Source organism: Trachemys scripta, chromosome 1 (assembly GCF_013100865.1).
Source record: "Trachemys scripta elegans isolate TJP31775 chromosome 1, CAS_Tse_1.0, whole genome shotgun sequence".
Taxonomy (NCBI): domain Eukaryota; kingdom Metazoa; phylum Chordata; order Testudines; family Emydidae; genus Trachemys; species Trachemys scripta.
Genome location: NC_048298.1, coordinates 101,911,463 through 101,930,683, shown reverse-complemented (window position 1 = coordinate 101,930,683; position 19,221 = coordinate 101,911,463). Strand labels below are relative to the sequence as shown.

Here is a 19,221-nt window from a genome sequence, read left to right as displayed (position 1 = left end):
AACTTGCTGAAATTGACTTTTAGTCACTAGAAAGCATGTTTTGTTTTGTATGTAACTATATTTGTTTTTATAGTCTTACCATCACAAACTTCTGTTCATTGTTAATAAACTTATTCTTCTTTTATTACAAAACCATCTCTGTGCTGTGTATTATAGCAAAGTGTGAGTCTTCAGCTAAACTATCAGGCTGGTATGTGTTCTGTGTCTTTGGAGGCAGCAAACTTAACTTCTGTGAGCGTCCAGTGAGAGGGACCAGACACTGCAGGGAGAAGTCTCTGGGGAACTCTGGAGTTCACTGATTGTTACCTGCAAGGCAAGATTTGGATTGACAGTGTTCTGAATAGTCTGTTGGCAAGACAGACAAGCTGGCGTATCAGGAAGCTGACACATAGCTTAGCAACAGCAAAGCTCTTACTTGATGAGGCTGAGAGGGGTAACACAGTGGCTTACAATTCTGGGAACCAAGCAGGACGTCCCACCATGCTCTCTTTAATATTTGTATTCAAGGCCAGATATGGTGAATGTGGGCAAGTAATACATAAATAATCCCATGGACCAATTTACACAAACTGCAAGTTTAAACCAGGACATTCCATAAAGTTTGCAGCTTCTGCAGTTCTCATACCAACTTCCAGATGCAGGTTGTCTACAGTGAGCTGTCAAGTCACTGATATGCTAAACAGCCTCATCAGAGCATGCGCATGACACTTCCAAACACAGGAACTGCTGCCACTGGTGGTTTTTCATTCATTCATTTCCTTCTTTGTTAATTTTTAGATTCAGTATATGTTTATTTAAGTCATAATTGTTTTCACCGCATGGTTGGTGCTACCCCTTATTGTCTAGGATCAAAGTGAGCGAAGTTATGAGCCAGTACTTTTCCCAAGGTAGCTGCTAGCTTGTGCTCTAGTTTTAATTTCTTTACAAATTTTGTCTATCCCTATGGTTCCCTGGTAAATTGTTTTTACCCTCCCTGTTAAAAAATAAAACAAAAGCTGGGAGAAGTACCAGTACTTTTCCTCCATAATTCATCTGCCCTTATTCATTCCATATAGTAGAACCAAAGCTCTGAAAAATAGGTTTTTGAGGGCTTCTACAGCTAAAGTTTTTCATAGTTTGAACCATACTGCTCAAAAAACAGCAGATAAGCTGGTCACATTTCAGCCTTCTGTCCACAAAACATGATTCAGTCTCTGTGCATACTGGGTTATCAGACCACGGATGTTTGAAATGCAAGCTAGTAAAGAATGATTAGTTAAATATGGGACATTTTGTACTGCTTTCTGGATTTGATTTACCAGCACCAGATAGTAAAGTAAAGAAACAGTTATTGTAACACTCTGATAAGGAGGAGAAAGAGGCAGAGAGAAGTTACATATTTACCAGCTGACTGATCTATCATATTGCCTGAAAGAGTGCACAGACATTTCCTATAACTATGCTGATATCCACAGGTAATTTCTACCCTGGTCTTTCCCTCGAGGGGCTTACAGACACCGCTTATGCCTTACAGCAAAACAAATTTAAAGTACAGCATCTGCTGGTTTATCTGGTGCTGCTTTCCCGATGTCGAAATTAACCATTACGTAGCTAGCCCAGTTGTAAGCAAGGTTACCCCATGAAAGTGAAGGAAAAAAAGGGGAAGAGGTATCTCATCGACCGACTCCATTGACAGAGCCCAGAGTGAAGCTCTTTGAAGAGTCCCATCCAATTCTCCAGTAAGAAAGGTCACAGTGGTACAGAGCCTTGGAAGGGTGGACAGGGCAGGAGGGGATTTTATGTGAAGAACCCACATGGGAAAATACTATTAGTTGCTTCTGTAAATTAGTTTTGGTCTTTTGTTACATAGTGTTGAACATAAAGATAGTGGCCCTGATTCCAGAACCTGCCATCTGGAAACACCCCCAGTGACACAGACCCAGCAGAACAGCTGTATGGCATCCTTCCCTTCCCCCGCCCCAGCACAGGGGCATGCCACCGGAAGAAAGGACACATGGCCAGAGTCTATTGCACTCTAGCTATTCTGAGCTGCCATGCCAGACCACTGAGAGCGGTTGCAGCACAGTGTACATTAATATCCCTTGGGGCTCCTCTAACTCATACCTCCAGAATCCTGAACATACAGAGGTGCTCTCTACCCCCGGTTTCGGTACTGAGTTTCCGCAGCCAGGACTGAGAATCAAGGCCAATATTTTACTCAAAAATCACCCAAGGGGAGTATTACATCTTCCTTTGTCTTTTGCATAAGACCGAGCACAGCACTTAACAACTAAAACTACCACAACAGCAGCTCCTAAAAGATGTTGGTTATATCAAAGAGGCCTTTGGCTTTTCCTGATATAACTGCAGCATCCATGCCACTTGGCACGACCAGAATATCAGTGTTTCTATTACAAGCTTGGCTTTGGGAGGATGTGAAAATCAGATGCTCAGTCTGAATCAGCTTCCCCAGACTTTGCATTTATGCTCAATGTTTTTAATGAAGTTAATATCAAAAAGCTGCAGCAGCTGCTCAGGATGGAACCTTCAAAAAAGTGACAAACCGAGTTATCATCTGGCAGGGACATAAAGTGCAGCAATCAAATTAACGCTACCAATGACACTTAGCTTACTGGCAATGAGAGCCAAAGCCCTGTGAACCTTGCCAATATTTTCTATGGTGAAAGTCAACTCCTTGTTTGTTACATATGGAAGGTGAAAATGCAACAGATATTTATACACTGTGCCCACCACTTTGAAACAATAAATATAAAGGCCCTCCCTGTCAATTATGATTCAAGAGCCGATCAAAAGCATCACTGTAACAGGCTGGCAGCATTTGCCTGAAACCTCCACTTTGTTAAGCAGGTGTCGATCGTGATAGGAAAGAGTTTAGCAAACTTAATTTGGCAGAACTCACTTAAGCAGGTGACTCATTATGTCACCTGGATATACAGGAGGTGGGGGAGAAGTCCTGGGGTATAAGCCGAGAAGTATTTTGAGAAGCAGCCAAAACTGGGTAGAAAGTTTGAGCTGATTTTTATGTTATAATTGTTATTTTCTTTGTGAGTGATGGGGCACAGTTTGGACTTCACATATTGCGTGGAGTATGTCTGTAGAGCAGGGTGGACAAGGCACCCGCTCACATCCAAGGAGATGATTTGTGCACTGTGCCCACAAGGCTGTCCAATTCAGACCCTGTTGCCAGACTTGGAGATTCCAATCCAGAAACGAGTACCAATACCAACTCATTACATCTAACCGCTGAGACAGAATGTAAGGAAGAAGCAATCTGTCACCGGGGGGCTCCAAACTTTTAGGACTTTAGAGATCATAACCACTTAGCCAGCCAAGTCACAGAGTCTCTTTGATCCTCTGAAATGACTCTACTGTAGTTCCAGCCAATTACCATGCAGTGATATAACCAGATAAGGTTATCTATCCTGTCCTCTCCGCATTTCCAAAAATAATTCAACTCTATCACCTTGATTTTGTAACCAAAGTCTCACGTAACCCTCTATTTGACTTTCAACAAAACTGTAGAATTGTCACATAGCTGCATGCACACAAAGCACCCTTGCCTTGCATCTTGAGCACATCCTTAAATATGATACACCAGACAGTATATACATAGGACAAAAGGAAACCCAGGTGTAAACTGGCATAATTCCAGGGAATGTCAATGGAAACATACTCACATGCAGCAGGACTGGATTCTACCTTTCCTTTTCCTGTGCCGCTGGAGCAGCCTCTATCCTGAATGCAAGCACTTGGATTTTTTTAAGCATTTGTATTTTATGAGAAATTAGAGTTTTGTAATAATAGCACTAGGGCTATAGTTGGGCACAGCCCAGTCAGGTATGGTACAAATTATCCCCCTTCCCATTCAACTCTCACATCTTTCTTGCATATTTTACTTTTCACCTGCAATACTTCAGCTATTCCAGTTCAGTGCCTCTCTCAAAGCCATACCACCCACCACACTAGAATATGGGACCTCCCATGCCAAACTCATTTTCACTTGTGACCTAAATCAATCAGGATGTGAACTAATGTGTCTGAAGGTGAAAGGCTAGTGCAATGACCCACTGTCGCTCCCTGGGGCAAATGCTGCATTTAAAAATTGTGTCTGCCACAGCAAGGCTGAGATACCAGCTCTTTGACCTTTAGAATGACCTACCACAATCCTCTGCCATCTGATTAGCATGGTGGCGAGTTACCATGCTCTACTCTCTCTTTCCTGTTACCAGCTGTAGTACAGAAGGGGCATTTTCTTCAGACCCAAAGGTAGATTTTTGGGGCCCCATCCACTATAGGACACTAACCAATTTTCCCACAGGAAAGGAGTGCAACTATGGAGAAATTATGAAGACCAAGTGCAAAATTCTTGCCTTAAATATGTATGTGCAGCTCTCAGTAAAGTCAGTGAGAGCCATGTACGTATCTAAGGGGAGGATTTGGCCAAAAGCAGGTACTCCAGAGTTCTTCTGTCCCTAAGCAAATCGAGGATGGCTTTGGCTGGTTTGCCATTCATTTGCTGGAGAGGTTGTTACTTTAAATAACTCCAATTAATGCTACAATCACAGCATCTGAACAAAAAAAGGGATGAACCTTGAAATGGCAAAAACTAAATGAGTTTCTTCCTGCAAAGTCTTGAGAAGAGGATGGAAAAGCCAAAGGGAGCCAAAAAACCTTCCTTCAGCTGAACAAGCAAAGCCTCAGACAGCTAATTCCAGAATGTCAGAGGCTAATATGAATTGATGTCAACTAAAGCAAGCCCTTTCGTCAGACACTCCTGCAGTGCCAGAAACAGAAGCACAAGATTTCACTAAACCTTTAATCTGTTCTAAAAGGATAGATACAAGTCTAGTCAAGTACGCCTCATGCATAGTAATTTAGCCTCAGATGTCGACAACAGCAAACCTCACAGGCAACATAATCTAAACTCAGTTTATTAAGCGCTTCAAGTGTTGCCTCGCACACCAGGTACGTGAGGTTAAATGCACCTCCAGTGCTCCCCAGTGTAAACAGTACGTCACCAAGGGAGCATGGGTGCATGAAAAAAATGCTGCAAAATTCTGACAGCGCAGAGGCTGCAGCACATTCCATCAGTGGAGGAATAACTATAGACAAAGATCCTGACCTGTCCCTGCTTCCAAGAAGCTGCAAGACACATCCTCCTCCCTAGGGAAAGCAGCCCCTAGAGCAGTGTTTCCCAAACTTGGGAGGCTGCTTGTATAGGGAAAGCCCCTGGCGGAACGGGCCGGTTTGTTTACCTGCCACGTCCGCGGGTCTGGCCGATCACAGCTCCCACTGGCCGCGGTTCGCTGCTCCAGGCCAATGGGAGCTGCTGGAAGCGGCGAGGGCCGAGGGACGTACTGGCCGCCACTTCCAGCAGCTCCCATTGGCCTGGAGCAGCGAACCGCAGCCAGTGGGAGCCGCGATCGGCCGGACCTGCGACGCGGCTGGTAAACAAACTGGCCCGGCCCGCCAGGGGCTTTCCCTACACAAGCGGCGTCCCAAGTTTGGGAAACACTGCCCTAGAGGTTTATGGGGAAATCCTGGAAATTAGACCATTCCCATATGATGTCCATCTGGGAAAGGTTAGCTAGTTTCCTAAGTATTAACATTCCCTTCTATTGTATTTATACAGTGCTATAGATAGCCCTGGAACTCTCTATTTTTAACAACGTACTTCAAATCAGAACACACTAAAGATAAAACAAGCAAGTTCTAAGCCAGAACGGATTACAACAAGGAAACCAGAAACAATACCTAATAAGTAGTAATAATAAAACAACAGACAAGTTTTAAGCAAAGGGGTATTTTAAAGACCACCATCCCATCAGGCTCAAGATACTCCTAGGAATATCCATCTTTCCTTTCCACATAACTCTGGCATTCTGAAAAGGGACGGGAAAAATATTAAGTACACAAATAAATAATTCACACCTGTCCTTTGGCCTCTGTCTCCTGCCCCAGCAATAGCTCTCCACAGAGATCAAGAAAGATCTATATGTTAAGCCTAGTTTTCAAGCACAAGAAATACTGTTTTGAGATAAATAACATTTTACAGTTACGTTTCATCCCACCCAAGGAACTCAAAGCACTTTGCAAATGAATTAATAATCTTCACAAAAACCATGTCAGGTAGGAAAGTGTTATCTCCACTTTGTAGACAGGAAAACTGAAACACAGGGAGGTTAAAGGGACATCGACTTGAAAAAAATCACACTTCCACGTGAAAATGATGTGCTTACTTTTGTTACAAGTAATCTCTTTCAGTTTCAGTAATGTTGGGGATTAGTGGTTGTTTTTTTGATAGCACTTTGTTTATAGTCAGTTTCACTGTTTCCTTGAAGATGCAGGCCCCTTCCCCAGGTCCTGTAGAAGTGTATTTGCCAGGAAAAGGATCGTGGAGCCAAAATTGACAGTAAACAAGCAGGTGCACTCACAGAGAGAAAGAAAGGGGAAGAGGGTTGTGCCTGAAAGCATTTGGTGTGGCTCTTTGGCCTGTCCAAGAGACCCTTCTACACATAGAGGAGCGGGGAGGAAAACATTTTTTAAAACAGGATTTTTAAAAAACAAATGTCACAACATTCTATTTAAAAAGTTCTTTATAGTACAGAGACATCTCCACCCCCAACCCACTGTGGCAGCAGCCTGGAGGGTCTGTGATAGGAGTGGAGACCAGTAAGAAAGGTGGTCTAGGTGAACAGGGCCTACAGACAGGACCCTACCAGGACTCCCCACCACTGGTGGAAGGATCACTTGGCTTCTCAGCGGGATGCTGCTCCTGGATAACAGCCCATCTCCATGGTTTTTCATATTAATTTTTGGCTAGTGGGTCTAGTCCCCTGGCTATCAGGAATCTAGTACAATTTTCAAGCATTTTGTGGTTGCGATGTGATGGTTTAAAGTATGTGGGAGTGGCCAGGTGAGAGACCAACAAAGTAAGTTAGAAAAGGGAAGTATGGTAGAGGGAGATTTTAGAGTGGAAGAAAGGAGACTGAAAATATGGGGAAGGAAGTAATGAACATAATGTAGGGAAAGAGATATAAAGGGATTGGAGGAAGAAAGAGACAAAAAGATGATGAAAACAACATAAGGAAAGATAAAGCATGATTATAGAAGAGAAAAATGCAGAATTAGTGTTTCTAATTCTCATGATTTCATTGTGAATCTTGTGATATCTGGTGTTCTTCATTATGTCTCAGTTCCTGGAGACATGATTATGTGAGAATCTCAGCTTTCATTTAAAAAAAAAAAAATTAAGCTCTAGATCTCATGGTTGTAGCAAAAATGTAAAACGTGAGCCCTAAATGCTGAAAACTCCAAAGGCAACCAAAGAGACTCCAAATTAAGTATTTTTAAAAATCTTATGATTTCTAAGAAAACCTCATAGTTTTTGAATGCTCTGAAAGCAATACTGTGGATTGAAGCCCAAAAAGAAATGAAGGCACTTAAAGGGGGTGGGAAGGAGAGGGTGAAAGAGATAGCAAGTCAAAATTTTAAAACATATGTAGAAAGGTGAATGACAATTTATTGTAATCAAACACAGCACACAATAAATAGTGCACAACTGTTTTATTCCTTTTCATTTCAGGAGGGTGTGCCAACATGTGTATTTTTCACATGGGCTAGAATGTGTAGGGATTAGGTACATTTTTCAAGTCCTAACCGGACCGTCTTTTCCCACCAAAACACACACACACAGATATTATATATATATATATAGGGGGAGAGAAAGAGAGAGAGATTTTGAAACTAAGACACTGAGAATCTCAGATACTTTTCAAAGAGACGTAAGTGGAGAAAAGTATATGAAATTCGCATTTTCTAGTCCATTCTCTCCTGCCTGTGTGGCATTGTTCCCCACAGTATATTCTCTTGTGCTTTGTCCAACATAATCACTTCTCTGTAGGACATACTACAGAACTTGAAATAATTGCTCAATTAAATTTCATTATTTAGAATGAATTCAAAAACAACTGAAATTTAATTTACACTAGTTATTAAGTTACAGGTAATTACATGGGACCATCTGCACAAAAATCAGTTGCAATTTAAAGCGCGAAATATACCATATGCAAAATGTTCACATTTTACAGTTAGTAGAAAAGAGTACTCCAGAATACACCATGTGGGCCAAAGGCAGTACAGTGATTTTCCCTCTCTGTGCCTCTGTTTCCCCTCTCACCATTTGTCTGTCTTGTCTGTTTTAGACTGTAAGGTCTTCAGGGCAGGGATGTGTCTTGCTACGCATAGATCATGTGCCTAGCACAGGGGGGCTATGATCTTGCATGGGCCTTTAGGTGCTACTGTAATACAAATAACAATGGAATAAAGCTCACATAAATGGACTAATGTGTCTTGGGGTGGAGGAGAAACATGATGAAAATGGAATTCTCTGTGCCAACTACACTTATGACAAGACAAGGGGAGCAGTACTGAATGTGGCCCATAACTCTTTTTGAAGGCCAGTGGATCAAGCAATATGTTGACCCACTGGGCCCATATCCCTGTGCTGTCCACAAGCCTCCTTGAATATTGCAGCAGAGGACTGCTCCACTGTATGAGCAGGGAGCGTGGAGTCACCCTCAAGAGGCTCTCCAAGGCGCCCCCCCATGCAGCAGAAAGTGCTTGAGTATAGTTCTATTTGGGCACCCAGGAGAGTGGGCAAAGCTTTCTCATAGGAACCTAAGGTCAGCTTTTCTGCTGCTTCTGGGGAGAGAAAGGGGGGGGAGGGAGACAGCCTCAAAGACTCACTGACACCACATAGAAAAATCGTGATAGGCAACCTATTAAGAAGAGACATTTCTACTTATAATTTTGTGTAGTTGATATTTCTCTTTCACTGGTCTTTTGGTTATTGGAGGCATGTACATGAAATCAGAACCTCCGTTCATCTGTCGTCACTGCTTATTCCTCACATGAAGTCGTCATGCTCCATGGCATTAATCAGTGCCACAGTAACCAATTACACTATCACAAAGAAAAGACTATGGGCCAAATTTTCTGCTAGTGTAACTCCCCTGAAAACAGCTAAGTCCCAAGAGTTAGGCATGAAGGAAGCAGCCAAAGCAGACTGACACTTCAAAACAAAGATTCTGATTTAATGCTCATCTCCCTAGGAAGAAAAAAAGAACAGGGAACAAGAAATAAGAAAAATATAATACACAGCATAAGCAGATTTGTTTTCCACGGAGGCCTTGGCAGCATTTTAACATTAGGGGAAAAAGAAACAGTTAAGCCCTTGTCACACTGATTTAAAAGACACAGGGAGATGATGGAGCGAATTGCAATCCCCAAAGCAATAGCAGTTCAGAATCATTTGGCTATATTTGCATTATAGTGAAATCATGTTAACAGTAATCTTAAAAATTGGGATTGAAATTTAAGTCTGTTTAAATCTTTTCAGAAACCAGTCCAGGATTTAGACCCCTATGGGGAACATTTATTCCAGAGATAACTGAAATGAGCAACAGTGGATACTATATCGTATATGCTGTTGCTTTAGTCAATGGGACACAGTAATAACAGGGTACAAAATATATCAGAAGGACAGAACAGGTCGTGCTGGTGGGAGAGTGGCATTACATGTGAAAAAAAGCATAGAATCAAATGAAGTAAAAATCTTAAATGAACTAAATTGTACTACAGAATCTCTATGGATAGTAATTCCATGCTTGAAAAACAAGAATATAGCAGTAGGGCTATATTACAGACCACCTGACCAGGATGGTGTTAGTGTCTCTGAAATGTTCAGGGAGATTAGAGACACTGTTAAAATAAAAAACTCAATAACAACGGGGGATTTCAACTATCCCCATATTGACTGGGTACATATCATCTCAGGAAGGGAGGCTGAGATAAAGTTTCTTGACACCTTAAATGACTGCTTCTTGGAGTAGCTAGTCCTGGAACCCACCAGAGGAGAGGCAATTCTTGATTTAGTCCTAAGTGGAGCAAGGATCGGGTCCAGGAGGTGAATATAGCTGGACCACTTGGTAATAGTGACCATAATATAATTAAATTTAACATCCCTGTGGCGGGAAAAACTCCACAGTGGCCCAATATTGTAGCATTTAATTTCAGAAAGAAGAACTACACAAAAATGAGGAGGTTAGTGAAACAGAAATTAAAAGGTACAGCACCAAAAGTAAAATCTCTGCAAGCTGCATGGAAACTTTTTAAAGACACCATAATAGAGGCTCAACTTAAACTTATACCCCAATTTAAAAAACATAGTAAGAGGACCAAAAAAGAGCCACCGTGGTTAAACAACAAAGTAAAAGAAGCAGTGAGAGGCAAAGGCATCCTTTAAAACGTGGAAGATAAATCCTGAGGAAAATAGAAAAGAGCATAAGCTCTGGCAAATGAAGTGTAAAAATATAATTAGAAAGACCAAAAAAGAATTTGAATTACAGCTAGCCAAAGTCTCCAAAAGTAATAGCAATTTTTTTTTAAATACATCAGAAGCAGAAAGCCTGCTAAACAACCAGTGGGGCCACTGGACGATCAAGATGCTAAAGGAGCACTCAAATACGATAAGCCCATTGCGGAGAAACTAAATGAATTCTTTGCATCGGTCTTCACTGTTGAGGATGTGAGGGAGATTCCCAAACCTGAGCCATTCTTTTTGGGTGACAGTCTGAGGAACTGTCCCAAACTGAGGTGTCATTAGGGGAGGTTTTAGAACAAATTGATAAACGAAACAGTAATAAGTCTCCAGGACCAGATGGTATTCACCCAAGAGTTCTGAAGGAATCCAAATGTGAAATTGCAAGACTACTAACTGTCATCTGTAACCTATCATTTAAATCAGCTTCTGTACCAAATGACTGGGGGATAGCTAATGTGACACCAATTTTTAAAAAGGGCTCCAGAGGTGACCCTGGCAATTACAGGCCAGTAAGCCTCACTTCAGTATCTGGCAAATTGGTTGAAACTATCATAAAGAACAAAATTGTCAGACACATAGATGAACATAATTTGTTGGGAAATAGTCAACATGGTTTTTGTAAAGGGAAATCATGCCTCACCAATCTACTAGAATTCTTTGAGGGGGTCAACAAGCATGCGGACAAAGGAGATCCAATGGATATAGTGTATTTAGATTTTCAGAAAGCCTTTGACAATGTCCCTCACCAAAGGCTCTTAAGCAAAATAAGCAGTCATGGGCTAAGAGGGAAGGTCCTCTCATGGATTGGTAACTGGTTAAAAGATAGGAAACAAAGGGTAGGAATAAATGATCAGTTTTCAGAATGGAGAGAGGTAAATAGTGATGTCCCCCAGGGATCTGTACAGAGCCCAGTCCTATTTAACATATTCATAAACAATCAGGAAAAAGGGGTAAACAGTGAGGTGGCAAAATTTGCAGATGATACAAAACTACTCAAGATAGTTAAGTCCCAGGCAGACTGCGAAGAGCTACAAAAGGATCTCACAAAACTGGGTAACAAAATGCCAGATGAAATTCAATGTTGATAAATGCAAAGTAATACACATTGGAAAACATAATCCTAACTATACATATACAATGATGGGGTCTAAATTAGCTGTTAACACTTAAGAGATTTTGGAATCACTGTGGATAGTTCTCTGAAATCATCCACTCAATGTGCAGCAGCAATCAAAAAAGCAAAGAGAATGTTGGGAATCATCAAGAAAGAGATAGATAAGATGACAGAAAATATCATATTGCCTCTATATAAATCCATGGTACGCCCACACCTTGAATATCGCACGCAGATGTCTCCCGATTTCAAAAAAGATATATTGGAATTGGAAAAGGTTCAGAAAAGGGCAACAAAAATGATTAGGGGTATAGAACAGCTTCCATATGAGGAGAGATTAATAAGACTGGGACTTTTCAGATTGGAAAAGAGGCGACCAAGGAGGGATATGACAGAGGTCTATAAAATCATGAGTGGTATAGAGAAAGTAACTAAGGAAGTGTTATTTACTTCTTTTCATAATACAAGAACAAGGGGCCACCAAATGAAATTCATAGGTAGCAGGTTTAAAACAAACACAAGAAAGTATTTTTTCACGCAACGCACTGTCAACCTCTGGAACTCCTTGCCAGGGGGTATTGTGAAGGCCAATACTATAACGGGGTTCAAAAGGGAGCTACATAGATTCATGAAAGATAGGTCCATCAATGGCTATTAGCCAGGATGGGCAGGAATGGTGTCCCTAGCCTCTGTTTGCCAGAAGCTGGGATTGGGTGACAGGGCATGGATCACTTGATGATAACCTGTCTGTTCATTCCCTTTGGGGCACCTGCCATTGGCCACTGTCAGAGGACAGGATACTGGGCTTGATGGACCTTTGGTCTAACCCAGTATGACCGTTATTATGTTCTTATATGGCTGCATATATTTGTTGACTAATAATTAGAAATAAAGGGTCAAACCTAGCTACATTACTATTTAGGCAAGGGGGTTTGGGGATTTCCTCCAGCGCTCCCCACTCCCATTCTCCATCCATTGTATTGTAGTTTAAATAAATTATCAAAATAATTGAAACCAGAGTGATTACATTGTGTTATTTTGACAGAACAAGGAATAATGGTCTCAAGTTGCAGTTGGGGAGGTTTAGATTGGATATTAGGAAAAACTTTTTCACTAGGAGGGTGGTGAAGCACTGGAATGGGTTGCCTAGGGAGGTGGTGGAATCTCCTTCCTTAGAGGTTTTTAAGGTCAGGCTTGACAAAGCCCTGGCTGGGATGATTTAGTTGGGAATTGGTGCTGCTTTGAGCAGGGGGTTGGACTAGATGACCTCCTGAGGTCCCTTCTAACCCTGATATTCTATGATTCTGACAAATAAAATGTGCAGAATTTTAAAATATTGTGTGCAGAATTTTTAATTTTTTGGTGCAGAATTCCCCGAGGAGTACACTTCCTATGGCTAAGCTAATGCAGCTTCTCTCTGGATAACCGTGCCACCAGGGCTGGCTCTGGCTTTCTGGACGCCCCAAGCAAAAAAGACACCTGCGGCGCAGCCGGAGCCAGGGTGCAGGGGGACTCCCTGCCCTGCAGATGTGCCCTGGCTAGCGAGGAGAGAGAGAAGGGGGGCGGCCAGGGCTTCAGCAGGGCACTGCCACGCGGCCCCTCCCGCAGTGCCCCCTACCAGGAGGTATCCAACCACTCCGGTTGGCTGGGAGGGAAGGACGGGGGCTGCCCTGCCGGGCTTGCTGCAGTGCGCTCCCATCCTCCATGCCGCTGCCCCCTACGGGGCAGCTGGAGCGGAACAACAACAACAACAAAACAAACAAAAAAAGCGTCCGTGCCGCCCTAGGATTGAGCGGAATGCCGCCTCCTACAAGCTGCCGCCCCAAGCACCAGCTTGCTCGGCTGGTGCCTGGAGCCGGCCCTGCATGCCACTGTAAGAACCTCTCAGGGAAATTACAGTCTTGTCATTGACCAGTAGGTTGTTCACAAAACCTTTCTGTTTAAAGGTTCCCAAGCAAGCAGCTCTATCTATAACCACCCTTCTCAAGTTTTACAGATGTTTGCCCAACTTCACTGCTGTTCACGTGCCACATCAAAAGGTATTAGCAAAAATACAGACAAAGGTTCATTGTTATCGTACTTCTTTAAGGCCAGGTAATAATTACCAGTGTTTTCCATAGAGCCAGTTTCCTCCCCAGGTGAGCAAGCAGACCCCAACTGTGGTTTTCTTCCAGTGAGTCTTGAAGGTTTTAAACATTCTGACCACCCTGGCCATGTCTATCTTCACGGGGCAATGCAGGAAGAGGACGGAAGTCTCAGTGTGATGATCTAATAACAAGATTAATTTAATGAGAGCAGAGGCAACTGTGATATTATTGCTTCTAAAACTTCTGCTTCTTTTCCCTTCAAGGAAACTAGACATTGACCAAGAGCTGTAAAACACCTATTGATAGAGGGATGGATCCGTCTGCACAGTTAGCCTGCACAACAAAAATGCTTTCCACAACAGAAAAATTATTATAAGGTCACCTAACCATCTCCAACTGGGGAGGAAATCCTCTCCTCCCTTGGCAGGTCAGTAAAAATGCTCTTGGTTTCTGCATACCATATACCTAGGGCCCTATCAAATTCAGCCAGGAAAAACACGTCACGGACCTTGAAATCTGGCCTACCCCCATGACAACTGGTCTTTTGCGTGCTTTTACCCTATACCATACAGATTTCACAGGGGAGACCTGTGTTTCTCAAATAGGGGGTCCAGACCTAAAAGGGAGTTTCGGGGGGGGGGTCGCAAGGTTATTTTAAGGGGGGATTGTGGTACTGCCACCCTTACTTGTGCACTGCCTTCAGAGCTGGGCAGTCGGAGAGCAGTGACTATTGACCAGGTGCCCAGCTCTGAAGGCAGCACCCTGCCAGCAGCAGTGCAGAAGTAAGAGTGGCAATACATACCATATCATGCCATCCTTACTTCTGCGCTGCTGCCTTCAGAGCTGGGCGGCTGGAGAGTGGCGGCTGCTGACTGAAGGCTCAGCAGGCAACAGTGCAGAAGTAAGGGTGGCGATACCATACCAGGCCATTCTTACTCCTGCGCTGCTGCTGGCAGCGGTCCTGCCTTCAGAGCTGGGCTCCCAGCCAGCAGCCGCCTCTCTCCAGCTGCCCAGCTCTGAAGGCAGTTGCCGCCACCTGCAGCAGTGCAGAAGTAAGGGTAGCAGTACTGCGACACCCCCCCCCACACACACACACATACACCCCCCTCCTGTTTGGGTCAGGACCCCTACAACTACAACACTATGAAATTTCAGATTTAAATAACTGAAATAATGAAATTTATGATTTTTCAAATCCTACACCGTGAAATTTACCAAAATGGACGTGAATTTGGTAGGGCCCTACATATACCCACTCAGTGCCGCCTATACACCACACACAGTTTTCACCATGGAGGGCTCCATCGAGTGCAAAAAAGAACAAACGAGAGACACTCTGTGCTGTACTATACATGAGGGCACGCAACTAATTGGACAGCCCAATGCCCTCTGTGCAGCCTACAAGACCCAACCCTCACACCCTGCAGCCTGTGCATCCACCCTGTCCCTGCAGCCTCTGTGACCCCTGCTCCCCACTTGCCCTGTAGCCTCTGCACCCCTCGCCTGCCCTGCCCCTGCAGGCGCTATGCCCCCTGCCTGCCCCGCCCCTCCTCGCGCTCCCCCCCCTGCCTCCCCGCCCCCCGCCCGCGGCACGCCCCCCCCGGCTCGTCCCGCTCCTCCTCGCCCTAAAGCCCCCGGCCCGCCCCTCCTCGCCAGCAACCTCCGCGCTCGTCCCGCTCCTCATCGCCCTGCAGCCCCCGGCCCGGCCCGCCCCTCCTCTCCTCGCCAGCAGCCTCCGCGCCGCCTGCTCCCCCGCTCACCCTGCAGCCTCTGCCCGGGGCGGGGGCTTCCGATGCTCAGCCGGGACGGGGGTCCCTGCAGCCCCCGCACGCGCCGCACTCCCCTTGCTGCAGCCTCCTTCCTGCCGCCGCCGGAGCACGTTCCCCGGCCTGTCCCCGCTGGAAACAGCTCCCGCGCTGCTTGGTTCCGAGCCCCGCGGGGAGGGGAGTTGGCCTGACTCGGTCCCTGGGCCACCTGGCCTGTAGTAAGGGGCGCCCTTTGGGGCCCGAAGCCATGTGATAGACTCATAATAAAATGGTTAGAGTTGGCAAACACAGTCCCATTAATTTGACCAGAGCTGGAGGAATTGGGCCCATCTGGGAGATATACAACCCCAATGAAATTAATTGAAATGGAATCACTTTTTTGAGAAATGAAATTAAATAATACTGCAACTGTAATGGGAACTAGCCCTCCCCTCCCTTCCTTTATACCAATGGGTCCCAAACTTTAACAACCTGTGAACCCCTTTCACTAAAATGTCAAGTCTCACAAACCCCCTCCTAAAAATGAATATTTCCAGGGATTTTCTCCTTTACCTCAGTATAAACTATAAAAAGTAGTGATCTTGGAAATATAAGCATGTCATAAAAACACATTTTATTACACAGTATTTATTATTAATTATTATTTATCATTACCGTATTTTTATTACATGATGAAAACAGCAACACTCTTCCAAGATCTCGCTTTCGTAGCTTGTATCACTTTGAATAAGCCTATTATAAGACAAGGCTCCTATGTTTCATCAAGGAGTATCAGATGTGAAACAGCATAAAGGTATTTAAGAAGCCAGCTCAGAGTTCCTCCTACACAAGCATTCAGGTCTTGAGCAGTCCAGGCAAACAACGAACGTTACAACAAAGCTTAAACTTGTTCTTCATAATAATTTTAAAAACAATACAAGCTGTCTATTTATTTTAAAAACAGCAAAAAATATCCACTTCCCTTTCCATTTCTTATAAGGAGTTTTGAAGTTTAAATCTCCTCAGTGTGCTAGATATGCTTGCTTTGATCTGCTTAGCTCTTGGAAGTCTAGAGGCTCCAGGCTGCTTGCCCCATGCTGCCCAGGGTCCCTGTGGACAGCTTTGTCCACCATTAGGGAATTTTCCCCCAAGAACCTCCTGTAACACCTTGTGAACCCCCGGGGTTCATGAATCCCAGTTTGGGAACCACTGCTTTATACATATCTTGCTCCATGACTCACTCATTTAATAATGGGATACTCTTTGGGGACTAATTTTAGGTAGTGTTTAAAGTCTCTCCTACTGGATCGCTTGGTAAAGTTGGTGCAAGCGAACAGAGTGTGTTTTAGTATGGCTAGATGTAAATGAATACATCTAGGAAAAAAGAAGGTAGGCCATACTTACAGAATGGGGGACTCTATCCTGGGAAGCAATGACTACGAAAAAGATTTGAGTTGCTTTGGTGGATAATCACCTGATCATGAGCTACAGTGCATGTCCAGATTAACTTTTTGTGGGCCCCCATTGGGGAAATAGGGCATGTGATGGGGGTGGTCCGCAGAGCGAGGGGCCGGTTGGGGGCAATGAGGCGCAGAGCAGCGGGAATGGCCCCACTCAGCCCAGCACAAGGGCACTGTTTACAAACCCACAACTGCTGTGCCTCATTGCCCAGCCCTGCGCTGCCAGAGTGCCCCTTCCACACTGCCCCCCTGCCCAGTGCCCTGCCCTTATGCCCAGCGCCCCCTCACCCAGAGACTTCCCCCACAGACCCATTATGCCCAGTACCCCCTCGCCCAGAGACCCCTCCGTCTGACCTACTGTCCGGCACCCCCTTCACAGTCCCACCATCACAGCTGTACAGTGCCCCATATTCCTGAGGGAATGCTGCATCAAATTCTGTGCATAATATTTTAAAATTCTGCAATTTTTTTTTTACAATAAATAGATGTGGATGCTCCACCACTCTGACCAGCCCGACCCTGCTCCAGTCCTCAGGGGAAGGGCTGGAGTGGGGGTGGGGTGGAGCAGGGGGGGCAAGAGGCAGGGCTGGGGCGGAGCAGGGGTGGGAAGAGAAGGAGCGGGGGCTTTGGGGAAGAGGCGGGACGGGGCAGCTTTCCTGGCCGGTGAGTTGGCCAGGGGATTGGGCTGGCTAGGGCCCCTTCTGATTGTGGGCCCAGCGCCATGGGAAACCCGGTACTACAGTGGGATCCTGTGGCCAGAAGAACTATTGCAATCCTGGGGTGCATAAACGCAAATCTCGAGTAGGAGTAGAGAGGTTATTTTACCTCTGTATTTGGCACTGGTGCAACCGCTGCTGGAATACTGTGTCCAGTTCTGGTGGCCACAATTCAAGAATGATGCTGATAAATTGAAAAGGGTTCAGAGAAGAGCCATGAAAATGATTAAAAGATTAGAAAACGTGACTTATAGTGATAAACTCAAAGAGCTTAGTCTATTTAGCTTAACAAAAAGAAGGTTAAGGGGTGATTTGATTACAATCTATAAGTATCTACACAGGGAACAAATATTTAATAATGGGCTCTTCAGTATAGCAGAGAAAGGTGTAACATGATCCAATGGGTAGAAGTTGAAGCAAGATAAATTCAGACTGGAAATAAGGCATACATTTTAAAAAATGAGAGTAATTAACCATTGGAACAATTTACCAAGGATTATGGTGGATTCTCCATTACTGACAATTTTTAAATCAGGACTGATTCTAAAAGATATGATTGTGAAATTATTTTGTGGACATTCTCTGGCCTGTGTTATACAGGAGGTCAGACTAGATGATCACAATGGTCCCTCCTGGCTTTGGAATTTATGAATAAAGGTTTTTTTCAGTGGGTTACTGTGTGAACTGGGAGTCAGGAAACCTGGGTTCTATACCCAGCTCCACTGCTGACTCACTGTGTGATCCTGGGCTAGTTACTTTGCTATTCTGTGCTTACTTAGTTGTTATGCATATGTCTTGTTATGTGTATGTTCCCCAATATGTACAAATCTCTTCCACTTGCTAAAATCCTCTTCCAGAGCAAAGTAACCCTTACCCAGCTTTCACTCACCCCAGTCCCCTTCACTAACCATCCTCCAACCCACATGTCTCACACCCCATCCTACCTTACTACCCAGCTGCCCTCTGTACTCTCTCCACATGACATTCCTGGGCAAGTCATCCTAGGTACCCTCCACATTTGCCCCTGAAAATCAGTCCTATGCCTCAGTACAAGTTGTCTTCTGATAACAGGGACTCCCAGGGCTACGAGGGCCTCTCCCATTCTTTCTCTGCCCTGTCCAGTCGAACAGCCTGCATGAACAAATAGCTGGCAGCGTCTCTCATACAGAAGAACATGAACATGATGTCTGTTTAGTCCATCTGCTATCTGACTCCTCCTATGCTCATAAGATCATCATGCATATCCAGGAAGAAAAGGTGATAGGGGTGCAGAGGCTTTAAAGTCACCAGCTGGCACACACTTGCTCCTGCTACAGCAGATGTAGCTGCTTCTGGTACAATTTCTAGGAGTAACTGTTTTTTCCACAGGCCACATCCTGGGGGCCTTATGCCTCCTGCGAGAAAGGAGTCGTTCCCTCCACTGCTTTTCCAGCTCCCAGGTACAATATAACTTTCATTCCTCTTATGTGTTGGGGACAACGCACATGATGGTGTGGTCATAGTTCTTTGGCTATTCAAGAAGCCTGTCATGAAGGTGATGTAGGAGAGAATCCAGAGGGGCATTCCACCCTTAGCATTTTCATGTACAGAAAACAGACCAAAACCTATGGGTTCTTTCCCCTGCTGTGAGATATCTAATGTTTCATTTTATGCTCTGGAACAAATTGTCTCTGGAATAAAAGGTCTGTTTTGGTGTGATTAACTGCTGATTAACA

The 19,221-nt window shown here is 44.4% G+C and overlaps 1 protein-coding gene across 2 annotated transcripts in view; it reads right to left on the bottom strand.

Annotated features, from left to right (window-relative positions):
* AGK (acylglycerol kinase) overlaps positions 1-15,493 on the bottom strand; it is a 57,623-nt gene extending 42,130 nt beyond the window's left edge. The window contains exons 1-2 of one of the 2 annotated variants that reach the window (XM_034779598.1): positions 15,346-15,493; positions 13,604-13,766 (exon numbers count right to left, since the gene is read on the bottom strand). In XM_034779598.1, coding sequence (XP_034635489.1) covers positions 13,604-13,713 — 110 coding nt within the window. In that variant the 5' untranslated portion in view covers positions 13,714-13,766; positions 15,346-15,493. Of the gene's footprint in view, positions 1-13,603; positions 13,767-15,345 lie in introns of those variants that run through there. The other variant, XR_004646876.1, reaches the window with a different exon arrangement.
* Between the last annotated feature and the right edge of the window lie 3,728 nt (positions 15,494-19,221).